The 15,412-nt window shown below is 37.1% G+C and overlaps 1 protein-coding gene across 1 annotated transcript in view; it reads right to left on the reverse strand.

Annotated features, from left to right (window-relative positions):
* Positions 1 to 15,412, reverse strand: part of LOC110370027 (uncharacterized) — a 99,937-nt gene that overhangs the window by 58,063 nt on the left and 26,462 nt on the right. The window contains exons 16-30 of the mRNA XM_049839294.2: positions 14,680 to 15,390; positions 14,401 to 14,592; positions 14,129 to 14,311; positions 13,814 to 13,945; positions 13,005 to 13,725; positions 12,690 to 12,865; positions 11,617 to 12,525; positions 11,129 to 11,266; positions 9,642 to 10,415; positions 8,608 to 8,751; positions 8,341 to 8,415; positions 8,088 to 8,168; positions 1,003 to 7,239; positions 530 to 745; positions 57 to 239 (exon numbers count right to left, since the gene is read on the reverse strand). Of these exons, the coding sequence (XP_049695251.2) occupies positions 57 to 239; positions 530 to 745; positions 1,003 to 7,239; positions 8,088 to 8,168; positions 8,341 to 8,415; positions 8,608 to 8,751; positions 9,642 to 10,415; positions 11,129 to 11,266; positions 11,617 to 12,525; positions 12,690 to 12,865; positions 13,005 to 13,725; positions 13,814 to 13,945; positions 14,129 to 14,311; positions 14,401 to 14,592; positions 14,680 to 15,390 (10,872 nt within the window). The remainder of the gene's footprint in view (positions 1 to 56; positions 240 to 529; positions 746 to 1,002; positions 7,240 to 8,087; positions 8,169 to 8,340; positions 8,416 to 8,607; positions 8,752 to 9,641; positions 10,416 to 11,128; positions 11,267 to 11,616; positions 12,526 to 12,689; positions 12,866 to 13,004; positions 13,726 to 13,813; positions 13,946 to 14,128; positions 14,312 to 14,400; positions 14,593 to 14,679; positions 15,391 to 15,412) is intronic.

Genomic DNA, 15,412 nt, shown 5'->3' on the forward strand with positions numbered 1-15,412 from the left:
TAGCAATTGTTGAAGTTTTGTTACTCGTTAAATGAATTGATAATATTAATATTTACCTGGTACACATCCGACGTAGCCATTTCCTTGGAATCCTTCAGAGCAGCTACAGTCTGATCCATGGTTTGTGTTTATACAGACCGCATTAGGTGCGCACGGATTGTGTATGGCACATGGGTGTTGACATGCATTATTTATACAAGCTTCAGTCAAGGGACAGTCTTCATTTCGAGTGCAACCAACTGAGCAAAATGTAAAATACATATTTATATAATATACACAGAGAGTGTTGCCCCCTAAAGAACTAATTTGCTATTAATTTAAATTGCTAAGAGCTTGAACTTGGATTATATACATGGAAACCAATTAACCTCAACCACAATTGTTTTATAATTTACGTTAGGTTCTTTTATTTATGCGATATTTTACAATTCTACCTTCTTTAATCAATGACTTCCCTTGTATAGTGAGAGTAAGTAAATGGTTAAATTAATTTAATAACTATTAGTAGGTATCAGTAATTAAAGCTTACATATTTTAGGTGAACACTTAACAGCAGGGTCTCCATCGTGCCCGGCGGGGCACGAGCACATAGGCCTTTGTTTTACTGGTTGGCAATTGGCTCCTATGCCACATACGTTGTCGAACTCACAGGGATTTTGACATAATCCCATAAAACAGGCTTCAGTCTCTATACAGTCCCGATCAGAGTGACAAGGTTCTGGTACCTTGGGTGTTCCAGGTGGTTCTAGTATGTTACACGTTAGATACAATAATTAGTATGTTACATTAAAAAGTAGGTGAACATTAGTGTATTTACAAATATTAACATGAATTGATATTATTTGATTATTATTTGATATGAAAAATACGCATTTGTCCGACAAAACAACCTCTTTCTGTTTCTATTATAATAAATACATTACTTTGTGTTTCTAATTGCGCAATTACAAAAAAAAAACCTATATTTCTTATGATTCAACAGCAAATACTTTGTAAGCCTACCTTTACGAGAACAGTGTATTCCAGTGGAGTCATCACACACACAAACAGCAGCGTGGTTGACAACTATACATGATTCGTTCTTTGTACAACCAGGGATTTGACAGGGATCCTGGCATACTCCATTTAGGCAGGCCTTATGCGTCGGGCAATTCACGTTTATTTTACAAGAAGTGTTAATGTGTAAGTCTGTACTTTGTACAGTGGTTTCTGTAGTAGTCATGTCAGTCACTAAAGTAGTATCAGTCCATGCAAAAATATCGTCGCCTTTTCTACGAGATGATAAACTTTCAGTAGAAGTACTAATAATACCCGTCGATGTGTGTTGTGTTTTAGGAGAAATGTCAGTATTACTAATTGTTGTATATGTTAAGGAGTCTTCTATATCTTCAGTAATTGTATTTTGAGTTGTTGCAAGATTATGATTTTCTTTAACTAAAGAAATTGTTGTTTCATAATTTTTCGTTATACTTATTGTTTTGTCGGTATCACTATTCAATATTGGTATAGCAGTTTCAGTAGATGAAATAAAATCATCGTTTGTATTCTGTATGGCCGAAGTTAAACTATTTGTCGTACTGGTACTATGATCGAAATAGGATGTTACCGATTCATTTGATATGGAAATAGAAGTCGTTTCATAGTGATTTTCAGATCGATTATCGTTATAAATCGTAGCTAATGTCATTTCAGGGTTATCTGAATTAACCTCCAAAGTATTGGAAACCAGTATAGGAGTACTTGTATCAGGCTGAACTGTTACAGTCTCCGAAGAAGACGCTTCCGGATTAACAGTCGTGATAGGTGTCGTTTCGCTATTTTCGTCACTTACACTCTTAGATGTACTAATAGTGTATTGTAAATTGTCGCTCGTAGAAATTTGTGCTTCTGTTGTTGTGATAGGAGAAAATGGTTCTGACGTGGCACTAGTGGTACCATGCATTTCATTGAAAGATGTTGTTAGTTTCACTTCATTAGGCACAAATTCACCCAAACTTGTATTAATACTTGAATCAGTATGCCCCGTACTATCAATTTCGTTCGTAGTAGTTTCAGTGCTCACATTATCATAAGTGAATGTATTGGCATCCAAATCATTAGAATCTTTAAAACCTTGTTTTGTAACTTTGGTAACTGATACACCTATACTTGTAGCATAACCCATACTTTGATTTTCCATAAATGGAGTTGTTATTTCAGTAATAACTTTTTCTGTCTGTTGTGTGCTAGTCTCTGTTGTGTAAGTAGTTGACGTTAAATCTGGTGATGTATTTTGTAAGTCTTTGAGAGATTTTACCTCTGTTGAAGGTTCAGTTGTTTCAGAGATACTATCTGTATTTATTTTATTTGTAGTTATATGTGCCTCAGTTGATGTTGAACTTTTCAAATCCATAGGAATTTCAGTATGAATACCAACTAATGGAGTTGGCATGCTATTTGCTTGAGTGGATGCTAGTGTCACAAACGAATCCGTCATTTTATTTTCATCAACATCACTGTGTATCAAATCAGTAGTTGAATCAACGATTTTTTCTGTAGCATAACCAGTGGTATCGCTAGTTATGGTTTCTCTATCTATTGATGAATATGTTGTATGCTGTATTACATTATTCAAAGCATTTGTGTGAACAATCATCATGTCATCTGTTGTATATCCGAGACTTAAAGTATTATCATGTACAATTGGACTTTTAGTTGTTGTTATGTCACTTGCAATAGTCGATTCAGCCATTCCTTGATCTACGGCTATAGTTGAATCAGTTACCTCATTATCATTTGTTTGAGTGCTAAATGTACCTATATGTTCAGTATTTTTTTCGACATTCACATAGGTTGTACTATCCGTTTCGGGTGGTAATGATTGAGTCGTATATTTATCGATTTTTGTTACTATTGCATCTTCTAATTTTTCTGTGCTTGGATTATATGTGGTGTACATTGACTTGTCTTGAATGTTTGTGTATGTTACTTCTGTATATTTGCTCTGTGTAGATAATTGTGTCGTAAAAGTTTGCTTAACATCAAACTTGTCGTCAGTAGTCCCTAAACCTTGTTCCATTTTGAATGTCAACTCATATCCTGACGTGGTTGACTCTATTAAATTCAGTTCATTGATATCAGTGGAATCCTTATTAAGTTGGGTTGAACTTGGACTTTCTAGCATTTCAGTGGGCACTGGCATTACCATTATTTTTTTAATATCTATTTTGTCTGTTGTTGCTGGTGAGATATCAGTGGTTTCTTTATCTATTTCTTGTGCAGGCAAAGATGTCACTGAGATATTTTTATCTTCTTGGATCTGAGTCTGTGATCTTATTTCCGATTCAATTGTAGTAGTGTCAGAATTTTTAAAAGTCGTTAAATCATTTTCTATTTCTGAACTCGTGGATTTTTCTGCGGTTGTTGTTATTATCAAAGTTTGGTCAGTGGGTACTGAAGGCTCAAATGTAACCCCTGTCTCTTTTCTAACAACCCCACTATCTGTAGTAGTTTCACTGTCTTTGTTAAACGAATCCGTTGTTAATGAGTCACCATCCTTGTTTTCTGTAAAGTAAATATTAGTTTCCGTACTTTTAAGCGTAGCTATAGCAATTGGTAACGAGCTCATATCGACACTCATTCTCTCGGTGGTAACTGGTATAACATCAGATGTAGAAGTATCCTTGTTATTTATTTCAAATTCTACATTTTCAGAAGTAGTTGATTCTTTCAAACTGTTTACTGTTTCTGTAGTAAATGTCCCACTTCCTGTTGTAAGTGATAATGATTTAGTCACATAATCCGGAATAAGTTCCTTGTCGCTATGTAGCTTTTGTGTTATAGCCTGTGTAGTTCGCGTATCAAGGTGAATATTTTCGGTTGTAACTGTCCCTTCCGGTATACTAGAAGTTGAGCTACCATCAACTTTTCCGTTTTCCGTAAAATCAGAGTCAGGTTCAGTAGAGGTGAGTGACTTATGGATGTTTTCAGAATTTTCGGTTGTAACTGTCCCTTCCGGTATACTAGAAGTTGAGCTACCATCAACTTTTCCGTTTTCCGTAAAATCAGAGTTAGGTTCAGTAGAGGTGAGTGACTTATGGATGTTGTCAGAATTTTCGTTTGTAACTGAAGTACCAATTTCTGTAGATGAAGCTGTTGTTTCATCAAATATATTTTTTTCATTTGAATGGGATGTTAACTCAGTATTTTCAAAATCGTTAAGTGTTGTTATCGTTTGTGATGTAGTCGTCTCAATATTTGGATACCGAGACGTTATCAATGCATCATCATATGTTGCTGTTGGAGTTGGAATTTTCTCGTCTATCGCTGTTGATGAAGATTCTTTCAATTCACTATCTGTTTCTGGCGTGACTGATGTATTAGGTATTTGACTAACATTCACTTGTCTATCACTGATCAGATCTGATGTTAATGTTACTGATCCATCGTTGGCGACTGTTGAAAACGTAGGAGTAATTTCTTTTTCATTATCGAATATCATTGTTGTATAAAAATCACTATCTTTTGTTTGTGTAGAGTCAATTGTACTTGACTGTGTAGCTGTATCAGGTGTGAAAGTCACAGGTTCGTTTTTCTCAGTTACTAAGGTCTTAATTAGTTCAGGTCCTATAGTTGATTCTCCTAATGGCAATGAATTAGGTTGATTCGTAGTTGTTTCCAAGTTCATTGTGCTAGACACAATATCTCTAAAAGCTGTCGTCCCTGTAAAAACGGTCACCCCTTCTGTTTTTGCAGATTCTATTGTAATAGAAGCGGTACTGGTCGTTTCTGGTGGATCTGTATAGATATGTCTCATTGTGTCAGTTCTGGTTAATTCTGAAGCGGTAGTTCCTGAATAAAATTGTGTGATTTCGTCCTTTGAATTTATTGTGGCCGTATTATCAGGTTCCTTTGTAAAATCTATTCCTGGTATAGGATTGTCAGATGTTATTCCTTTTGTTGTTTTCTCAATTGCTTGAGTTTGTATTGGAAATAATTTATCTGTTACTGTGTTATGATCTATTGTGGTCATTGAGTCTTCAGTAGCCGTATTTTGCACAGATTTATTAGTAATGTTTTCAGTAACAGTTATGGTTTTAGGTTTTGATGTGATGCTGTCTGACGTGACTGTAAAGTCTGTTCGATCTATGGGTTCATTTATATCGAGACCTGTTGTATCTGTTGTTGATTCAATCGAATAACTGGAAGAGGTACTTTGATCTAATACAATTTTCATTGTTGATGTTTTTAGTGACACAGTATTCGTGACAATGTCTTCCGTGAATTTATCTATTTCATTATTAGGTTTACTGGTTTTGAGATCAGACGGATCTGTTGTTGTCTCGACCAAATAACTGGAAGAGGTACTTTGATCTGATTTAATTTGTATTGTCGATGTTTCTAAAGACGCTGTTTTTGTGGCGATGTCTGTTGTGAATTGAATTGTTGTTCCATCATTTTCATAATTAGGTTTATTGGTTTTGAGACCCATTGTGTCTGTTGTAGACTCAACCGAGTAACTGGAAGAGCTGCTTTGATCAAAACTAATTTGCATTGTTGATGATTCAAAAGACACTGTATTTGTTTTAAAATTCGTATAAGGTATAAGTGTTGGAGCTGAAGTTGCGGTTGTGTTTTTTTCTACTATACTATAGTCCTGAGTTTCGATTGTCGTGTTATTTTCATTCGAATATTCAGTTTCCGTATGAGTAGTGAGCTCTGGTGTACTTTGTAAGTCTAGAGTAGGCCTTGTGGTTGCAGTTATACCAGACAAGTCATTAAGTTTGGTTTGTTCCCGCAAAGTTACTGGAATAGACGATGAAGAAGTGGTCTCAGAATCTGCAGATGAAATGTCAAATTGGGTTGTTGTTTTTTTGTCAGATTGTTCAGTTTCCGTGACTAGGATTGATTTTGTTGTTATGTCAGTAAGTTGTACAGTAATGTAAGATTGTGTTATTAATTCATCTGCGTCCATCGTACTAGCCGTACGCACAGCATCAATCAATGATGTAACATCGTCGATGGCAACAGTATCAGACGTCTCTGGAGTAGTATAACTATCGTCAGTTGCAAAAGTACTATGAGCGGTAGTATCACGGTGGGTCTCTTCAATTGGTATTTTATCCGTAACATTTTCATGTAACATTTTTGTATTAGTTTCACCTACATTTGAGTCAACTGCTGTCCCAAATGTAGTTAATTTAATGCTCGTTTCGGTAAGTTTTTCTGAGTTTGTATACCTTGTAGTGCTAGTTGGCAAAGTTGAAGTAGTTATATTTTTTTGAGGAAGATCTTCCACTAAAGTAATTCCTGTGTAATTACTGTTCAGTTTTCTTTGATTTTCTGGGGTTTTTGTGTTTTTATTTTCAATTGAAACTGTTGAGGAATGATTTCCTTCGACAATCTTTTTAGTGTAAGGTTTTATGGTACTTTCAACATGAATTGTACTACTACTCTGCAAGAGGACATCAGAATCAATTGACGAATAATCTTCGATATTTGTATAGGGCGTAGTAATTTGTGTTGTCATATCATTACTTTGATGATCTGTAGGAGTATAGGTTGACTCATTCATATTGTTGCTCAACGTTTTGGTAGTTTGTTTAAATTGTGTCTCTGACAGAATTGTGCTATGGTCTCTTTCACTACTATCCATTGCATTAGTTACTGCATTAAGAGGAGTAGTAGTATCATATAAATCTGAGCTCTTTACAGAGCCTGTAAAGCTTGATGCGTCTTGTATATTTCCTTCTATGGTATTTTTTCCACTTCCACTGAATGTTGCTCTAGCAGTAGAAGCTGTTTTAATTTCGGATTCATCAATTGTAGCTATTCTTTTAGAATCTTCCATGGAATTGAAAGCTTTCGGAGTCGTGTTTTCTAAAATATCAACAGTCTCAGTTATATCATTTAATGTGTTACTGAGACTACTAGAGCTAGTAGTAACACTGAGACTACTAGAGCTAGTAAAAGGAATTTCAGTTGATTCATCATTTGCATTAGATGTGGTAGATTTAAGAGAAGTTTCGTCTGTCCCTGTATTAATGTCGAAATAATCTGTTGAAGTGGTTGATATTTGGCTCCTAACAGTAACGGTAAAGTCAGTCGTCATGTAATCGGGAATTAATGTATTGCGAGTCGTATGAGAGTCATTAGTATCAGTGGACTGAATAGGGTCAGTAGACATAGTCCTATCTTTTGTAGTGGCGGATTCACTTGTTCCTCCTGATGTAGTTTCGGTTAGTGGGACATAAGTTCCATCTGTTAATAGGAATTTACAATGCCATTATTAAATAAATATTTTTAAAACTATTTAAACACAAACGTATACTTATTTATTCGTTTGTTTTTATTGTATTGAAGAAGGAAAAGTTGAACCTTTACAGTATACTTTATGTTCAAGCATAAACGTATGGGTATAGAAGAAATTCTAACTACGATAGTAACTAGTACGTGCTAAGGTCTAAAAACTACTGATAGAAAGAGAAGAGACCATAAGGAAGAATCGAAAACAACGAATTTAGGCTTAATAGACCAAATAACAGTAAAGAAGTGTGCCAGTATTTTCAATAGGTGAGTTATACTTACAGACATACTTAGATTAATTACAGAAATACTAGAATTGCTCGTAACATAATCAAATATTACATATTCATTGAGGATTGTAGTTTCGGTCTCTAAGCCTAAAGCCGTGTCGTGGTGTCAAATAAATAAAAAGTCCTGTGCAACTAACACTGTCTCAAAGTGTTTCGTAGTAAACGTATAAAGAATTGCCTGCCGGGTCTGCCGAGATATCGTAGCCAGTACTTTGTGGCGTTTTATCGGACAAATGGTAGATAAACTAAAATTATAGCAATGACCAGTTCATCTGGAGTTAGTTTTGCTATTCACATAATAAAAAATAGTAGTTGCAGACTTGCAAGTATTACAGCCAAAGTCCACGAAACATTATGTGAAAATAGCATTTACGAGAGGTACAGAAGGCTGATTCGTATTATGAGTACGATTCAATACCGCATCACATCACAAATAGCTTATCTTAAATTAGCAATGTTAACTTCTTAAGTAGCATGATTTATGCTTTGTGAAATTATGTACATAGCACTTACTTTCCATGCAGGCACCGGAGAATGGGTCGCAAGGGACTCCTGGCCGACAGTGAGCGCAGTTTGTGGAGGGATGACGTTCTTCTGTAGTAGAAAAAGTACGTTGTAGAAAAAGCTGATTCTTAGCCGAACGATTGATGGGGAAACTGGGCTTTAATATAGCTATCGATATTGATAAATAAATAAATGTGATTGTAAAATAATGTTATATATACGTTATATATAAAGCTTTTCATGGAGATGTTCTGTAACGTACCCCGAATGCAAGCGCAGCCGTCACAAAATGTATTTGGATATCTTGCGCAGTCTGATGATGTTTGGCACTGACAAACTAAAGAAATATTTTAAATTAATGTAATTTCTTTTTTGATGAAGAAGAACAAAGGATTAGTTGAAAGCAAAGTTTGACAATAAAGCTTGTAAATCAATGTAATCATAATAATAAAGCATTGATTTCACCTTAGCATGGGTATTTGTTAGGTATATTATGTATTTGTGGCGAAAGATGTATTGCAAAGCATACCCTTTGAGCAAACAGGTTGGTGATCGACGACAGCGCAGTGTTGGCCGTTAAGACACGGGCCTCCGCGCGCGCACGGGTCAGCGCAGCGGCCGCCGATGCACGCCAGCGTGGGCGCGCAGTGCTCGTGCCCGCCGCACTCTGTCGCTGCACATCAAACAATGGCCTCAATGCATTGAAAATCATGTAACATACATATTTTCACACCTGTTATTAAATTCATGGTGTCTAAACCAAAGTTACGATTATTCAACTTTCATTATTGAAATTGTGAACTTTTAATGAAATCAAGGGGTACAGTTAATTTAACACATTGCCAAACTAAATATTTAGCGGGCAAGATATTTTGACAAAGAAATATTGAAAACAGATCTTCTATTCCTAATTTTTAATTATACAATTTAGAAATTAGGCATAGTCACTATGATTATAAACAGATCTCAAATAAGTTGGGTTAACAATTATACAAACACATGTCAAAGACACAAATACCGTAATAAATGGCTTTTGTTTAAGATGTTAAGTAAAAGGGATTTGCAATCCATTTTTTCCCTTTACAACAGAAACTAATTAATTTCAGAGGTACAAGTAATGGTAAATTCACACATTATAATTAAATAGATACGTACATAAGTAGTGTGTAGTAGGCATTCTAAATAATTCTGCAAACTCTGTCTCGTGGCGGTTTTGTTGCATAAAGTATTAATGCCAAAGCGTTAAAAGCGTTAAGAATAAATTAAATTAGAGCAACCACTACCAAAATGAGTGTGAAATTAATTCAATATGAGTAGTATGTACACTACGAAAAAACATGCAAGAAAAACTACCTTATGCAGAAGAAGATCATACTGTGGAGTAAGATATATATGAACATGCTAGAAACAATAGAAAACAAAGATAGAAAAAGAACCGCATGAAAGTAGAAACTATAAAAAAATCCTGTAATAATGAAGAACAACAAGATTATTAAGATTCATATAAGACTCTAATATACTAAATGTAGATACACTAATACTTTTTGTTCACTTTAGAATTACCTTTAACGCAGCCATGTTTTTCATCGTGTGTGAATCCACTAGGGCAAAACTTGCAAACTGGGTGGTGGTCTTCTACTGAGCATGGAGCTCCACCACAAGCGCCATTACATGGGTCCTTGCATTGAAAATCTCTGCATGCCAAGTTACTTGGACAGCCGCTATCTCTCAAGCAAATTGATAATGTTGGGTTACATTCTTCGACACATACGCACATAGCGCGGTGATCTACTACTTCACACTGTTTGCCCTTGGGACACATGGGCTCTACAGACGCTTGGCACGGATTCACACACTTGGAATTGCGACAGGCCGCATTCGACGGACATTGTTCGTCTCTTGTGCATTCTGCATGTTCGGGTGCACAAGTTAATTCTCCTTTTTCGTTCAAGGCAAATCCATTCCGACATACACATATCGGTCTATGATCCCGAACTTCACATTTCTGATTTCGTCTACAATTTTGATATCCAAGGCAAGGATTACGGCATTGATTAGTACTGAGATCGCAGGCTAGTTTTGATGGGCACGACTTAGTTTCGGAACAGGTGAAGGTTGTGTTATGTTCATCCGTGGACTTGCAAGAAGGGTCGAGGCGGCATGATATGCGTGGCTGCCCAGTATAGCACTGAGGGCATGAGCACTGCGCCTTGTGCATCAAGGTTACACAAAGGGCGTCTTCTCCACACACTCCGCGCACCGTGCAGGGGTCCACACAGTGTAGGCTCAAACACGCTCTGTCTACTGGGCAGTCCTTGTCGCTCGTACATTCGATACCTAGGAAGATGTGAAAGAAGAAAGCAGAGTCGAAAGAGCGGTACCTTCAGCCGCGAAGAGGAAACTTTCTCACGAGACAGTGCATGCTTTTTGAAACTGATAGTTTATGACGAGAGGTATGTATATAACGGAATATTATAATACAAGCGATATGTACATGAAGCCGAACAAAATGTTACTGACGTTTGATAACTTAAGCACGAACGGTGAGAATGCTTCCACTAATTAAACATACCGTTACGTACAGATATGTTAATGCATCAACCATTTATGGGCAAACATATTTGTACACAAAGTATTTATTTTTATTAGATATAGGTAATTAGAATCATTCCTTCATCAAAAGGGTTCCTAAGGATGTTTGCAAGTTAAAGTATGATAAAAATCTTCAAACAATCTGCTGTGATAATTCAAAATTAATCAATATAAACTTCCTTTGGCACCCATACCTACTCTATGAATGAACTTAAACCCACTTAAATACCATTTGTATATACAAATATGTGGCAGAAGTCCTAATGTAATGTTTGTATACAATAAGTATCTAAACGTAGGTATAGTACAATGCAGATATTAATCATCATTCAAATATTCGATCAAGATGACTCCTGAATCATGAATTCGCCTATTTCTTGAGTATGTCAGTACAGATAGCCTGTACAAGTGCATTTTTACATGGTGTCAACGAACTAAGTTTTATAGTATCTACTCACTGGTGTGGCATTCGACATCAGCCTGGCCTTCTGTGCCGGGAATGCATCGACATACAAATTCTGCGCCTTCTCTTAAACATTCCCCATTAATTCCACAACCTGTTGTTCTACAATCTACTACACTCCGTTCTTGGGCACCTGAAAGTAATATACATCAGATAAAATAGTGATCAAACGATAGTCCAGTCTGTCATAAAAATAAGCTCATAGAGCTCACAAATAATACAAAATATATTAGAATAGTCTGTTTATCATAGTTTTATTAAACTTTAGCTCTCTATGTATAAACTGCACGTAAATCATGTAACAAATATGTAAATGCAAGTCATGTAGTAAATCAACGCTCATTTAAGGCCACTTCAAGGGGTACGATCTTATATGAGGGTCATCGAGGGTGAAGATGTTAAAGTTTGCAGTAATTTATTAAATGAAGTAGAAATGTGTCATAGAAAGTGGAACCTGATACAAATAGGTACACCGTTACTTACATTCTATATTAGGATCACCGTTAGGATAGTTACGTGGACAGAAGCATTGGGCTTCTCCATGTGCACCGATATGACACTCCGCATTGGTGCCACATGATTTATATGCACACGGTTCCATAGCCCCACAAAAGCATTGTTTATGAGGATTGCCGGCACAGTTAGGTGGGCACGTGCACTCGTAGTTGCCGTCTTCTAAGTCACGACAGCGAGCACTCACCCCACAGGGGTTGCGCAAGCAGCTGCCTGCTGCGGGCTTAGAACATTCAACCTTTGCATTGCCAATGTAATTAGGTGGACAAGAGCATTGTGGATTGCCATTAAGTGCACGACATATTGCATTCACCCCACATGCTCCTAAGCATACGTTTTTACATTTTCCTTCCGAACATTTCTCATCAGCATCGCAATCCTCATTGTTAGAACATTCATATGCTTTACATTCTTCCGACGGATCGCCGGTAAATCCACTAGGGCATTTGCATATAGCACGGTGTTTAATAGCAAAACAAGCCGCGTCTTTACCACAAGTATCTTCTTGGCAAGCTTTGACGCAAAGTTTCGAAGAGCATACCATATCATCTCCACAATCTGCATCGTAGTTACACCCAGGTACACAGAGATTGTCTAGGCATATTTGTCTTTCGGGGCATTTATTTGTTACTGAACAAACAGCCCTACAACCTCCATTAAGACATTTCTCGCCACACGGACATTCCGGGTCAGATTCACAGAGTGAGACACAATATCCACTGTCATCGCAAGGACAAAATCCGTCACATAACATTGTTTTCTTTTTACACTCAACAAGAGGATTGCCGGTATAATTGCTCGAGCAACTACATTGAGCACGATGATTTTGTACTTTACAGTCCGAACAAATTCCGCAGACTGCATTTTCACCACACGGATCTATAAATATTCACAAAATTATTACTATTTGCACAAATATCATGTTACGTTGAGGGCTTTTAAAATAACTGATTCCATTTTATGCGCGGTTACGAATGGGATGCGCGATTACAGTCCACTGGTGTTAAAGTGCCAATAATCATAAAGTTTTAAAAATCACATACCTTTGCATTGTCCATTCAAACAAGCTTGGTTAATGTCACACTCGTTATCATCTCTACACCCTTGTTTACAAATTCTGCCATCACAAATATAGCCTTTGCTGCACGCTTCGTTGCTGTTACATACAACTCTGCATATACCACGAATACACTTTTCGTTGGATAAACAAACACTATCACTGTAAATTAAAAAATGGTTATTTTAACTTTGAAGGTAGTTCATAATTTCTTATTTTTATAGTGACTAAGTAAAATTATACCATGTTTGGCTGTCTGTTTAAATCTAGTAGCAAAATATTTGAATAAAATGTATCTTACCCTCTACATGATGGTTGACATGTTCCTCCATAGCAATTAAATCCATCAAGACAGTTCTCGTTCTCGTCGCAAGGCAAAATCTTTCTTCGGCATACTGTTTTTGGATTTCCAAATAATGTCGGCGGACATGTGCAGACTGGTTGATGGTCTTTAGTCGAACATAATGCATTAGCTCCGCAAGTAGCAGGTTCTGTACAAGGGTCCACACACTGTCCTGATACACAGGCTAGCTGATCTGAACAATCGGAATGAGATCTACACCCCGTCACACAGATGCGACCATCACAAACCTCCTCGTCTGAACACTGTTCATCTGAGGTGCAGGCATATCTACACACTCCTGCATCGCATCGTTCGCCTTGCAAACATTGGGAGCCATCAGTTGTGCAAGCTGGGCGACAGCGATCGTCTTCACATCTCCAGCCTGTAGCACAGTCCGTGTGCATGCGGCAGGATAACGATGGAGCTCGGACACAACCTATGTTCGGAGTTGGGTTAGGTATTAAACCTTCTTGGCATGTACATGAAGCTTTGCGATCTGCCACTGAACAAACTGCGTTAGGGCCACAAGGGTTTATGTCGTTTGCACAGGGATTTTGACAAACATTGTTTTTGCAAAATTCGTCTGGTCCACAATCTTCATCGTGTCTACACCCATACATACAGCTATTTCCCAGACATATATGACCTAAGAAACAGTCGTTGTCTACACGGCACGTCACTGAAATAAAATATGTAATTATGATTTTAGCTTTTCCGTCAAACGGTGTGAATCCAAAAAACAATGAAGTCCCAATAGTGATACTTACACAAGCAAGTGCCTTTGGAGCAGCGTTCGTTCAAAGCACATTCTTCATCAGATGTACACTTTGGAACACACATGTCATCTTGACACATGTAGTCATCTTCACATTCACCTGCCGCACCACATAATCTGGGCACTAAAGCAAAAAAAAACTTTTTTTAATTCAAATAATTTTAGATTGACGAGCCAGCGACTGCCAGACCTTCGTTATTTTGTAACTGCTGTAACTTTTTGAATGAATCCCTTACTACAGGTAAACAATTTACTACTACGAATAGAAATATAGGATTACTGTTCTTCAAATAAACATTATACTCACTTCTAACACACTCAATATCTTGATTTCCTGTAAAACTTTGAGGGCAACTACACTGCACAACGTGGTTATCAGTTCGACATAAAGCGTTCAAACCACAGGCTTTCTCCATTTTACAAGGGTTGACACACTGTCCATTGTAACATTTCTCACTTGATCCACATTCTTCGTCCACGAGGCATAAACCTATATAGAAGAAATTAAACATACTTTATTGTTTTTTATTCTCATGTTAGATTTTAACACTACTTATTAATAAATATAGTGTTCCTTACTTTTGCAGAGACCCTTATGACAGTATTGATCTTCGCCACAGTCGCTTCTTTCATTACATGATACTTCTCGAAGCTTACAACCTTTATCACTAGCAGCATTACCAACATATCCACTCTTACATTTACATTGACCAAGGTGTCTTGTAGCAACACACTCAGAATTAGGACCACACTTTACGGTTTCGCATGCATCTATAAAAAATAAGATTTATTTTAATCTTTTAGTATGCGACGTGGAAAATGTAATATGTTATAAAATTTCGAAGGCCAGGGACTTACCAGTGCATTTTCGTATTCCACCAACGACAGTGCATCGCGCCACTGGAGGACAGTCTCGGTTAAATCTGCATTCTTGTGCCTTACGACAACCCTCTTCATAGGGGTTGCCTACGTATCCCGCGGGACAAGCACATTGAGCTTTATCTCTAAGGTTTTTACACTCAGCTCCATTGCCACAGGGATTAGACGCACATCTATTTATTTTAACACAGCCCCTTGCTGGGTCTCCCGTGTAACCAGGTTGACAGTAACACACATGGTTGTGCTTTTCAGACGAACAGATGGAATTTTCGCCACACGAGTTTTCTACTAGACAAGCTATTTTACACATATTTTGATGGCATTGTTTATCATCAGAGCATTGCGTATCCACCTCACATTCTTTTCTCTTACATCCTTGAAGAGCATCTCCGAAAAAGCCTGGCGCACATGAACAAGCGGGTTGATGATTTTTACCAACACACACTGCTTGCCTCCCACAGGGATGTCTTTCACAAACTTTAACGCATTGTGGAACTCCTTTCCTTCCTACAGTACACCGTTCATCATCATCACAGTCTTCGTTGGATGTACACTGTACTTCTTTAGTACAAATTCTATTTAAGCAAAATTGGAAATCTGGGCAAGTGCTATTTGAATTACAAGTAACTCGACAAGTGCCTTGAATACAGAGTTGATCATTCAAGCAATCTCTTGAGTTTTTGCAAACACCTGCAAAGTACAAATTGTTAGT

The sequence above is a fragment of the Helicoverpa armigera genome, chromosome 9 (assembly GCF_030705265.1).
Source record: "Helicoverpa armigera isolate CAAS_96S chromosome 9, ASM3070526v1, whole genome shotgun sequence".
NCBI classification, from domain to species: domain Eukaryota; kingdom Metazoa; phylum Arthropoda; class Insecta; order Lepidoptera; family Noctuidae; genus Helicoverpa; species Helicoverpa armigera.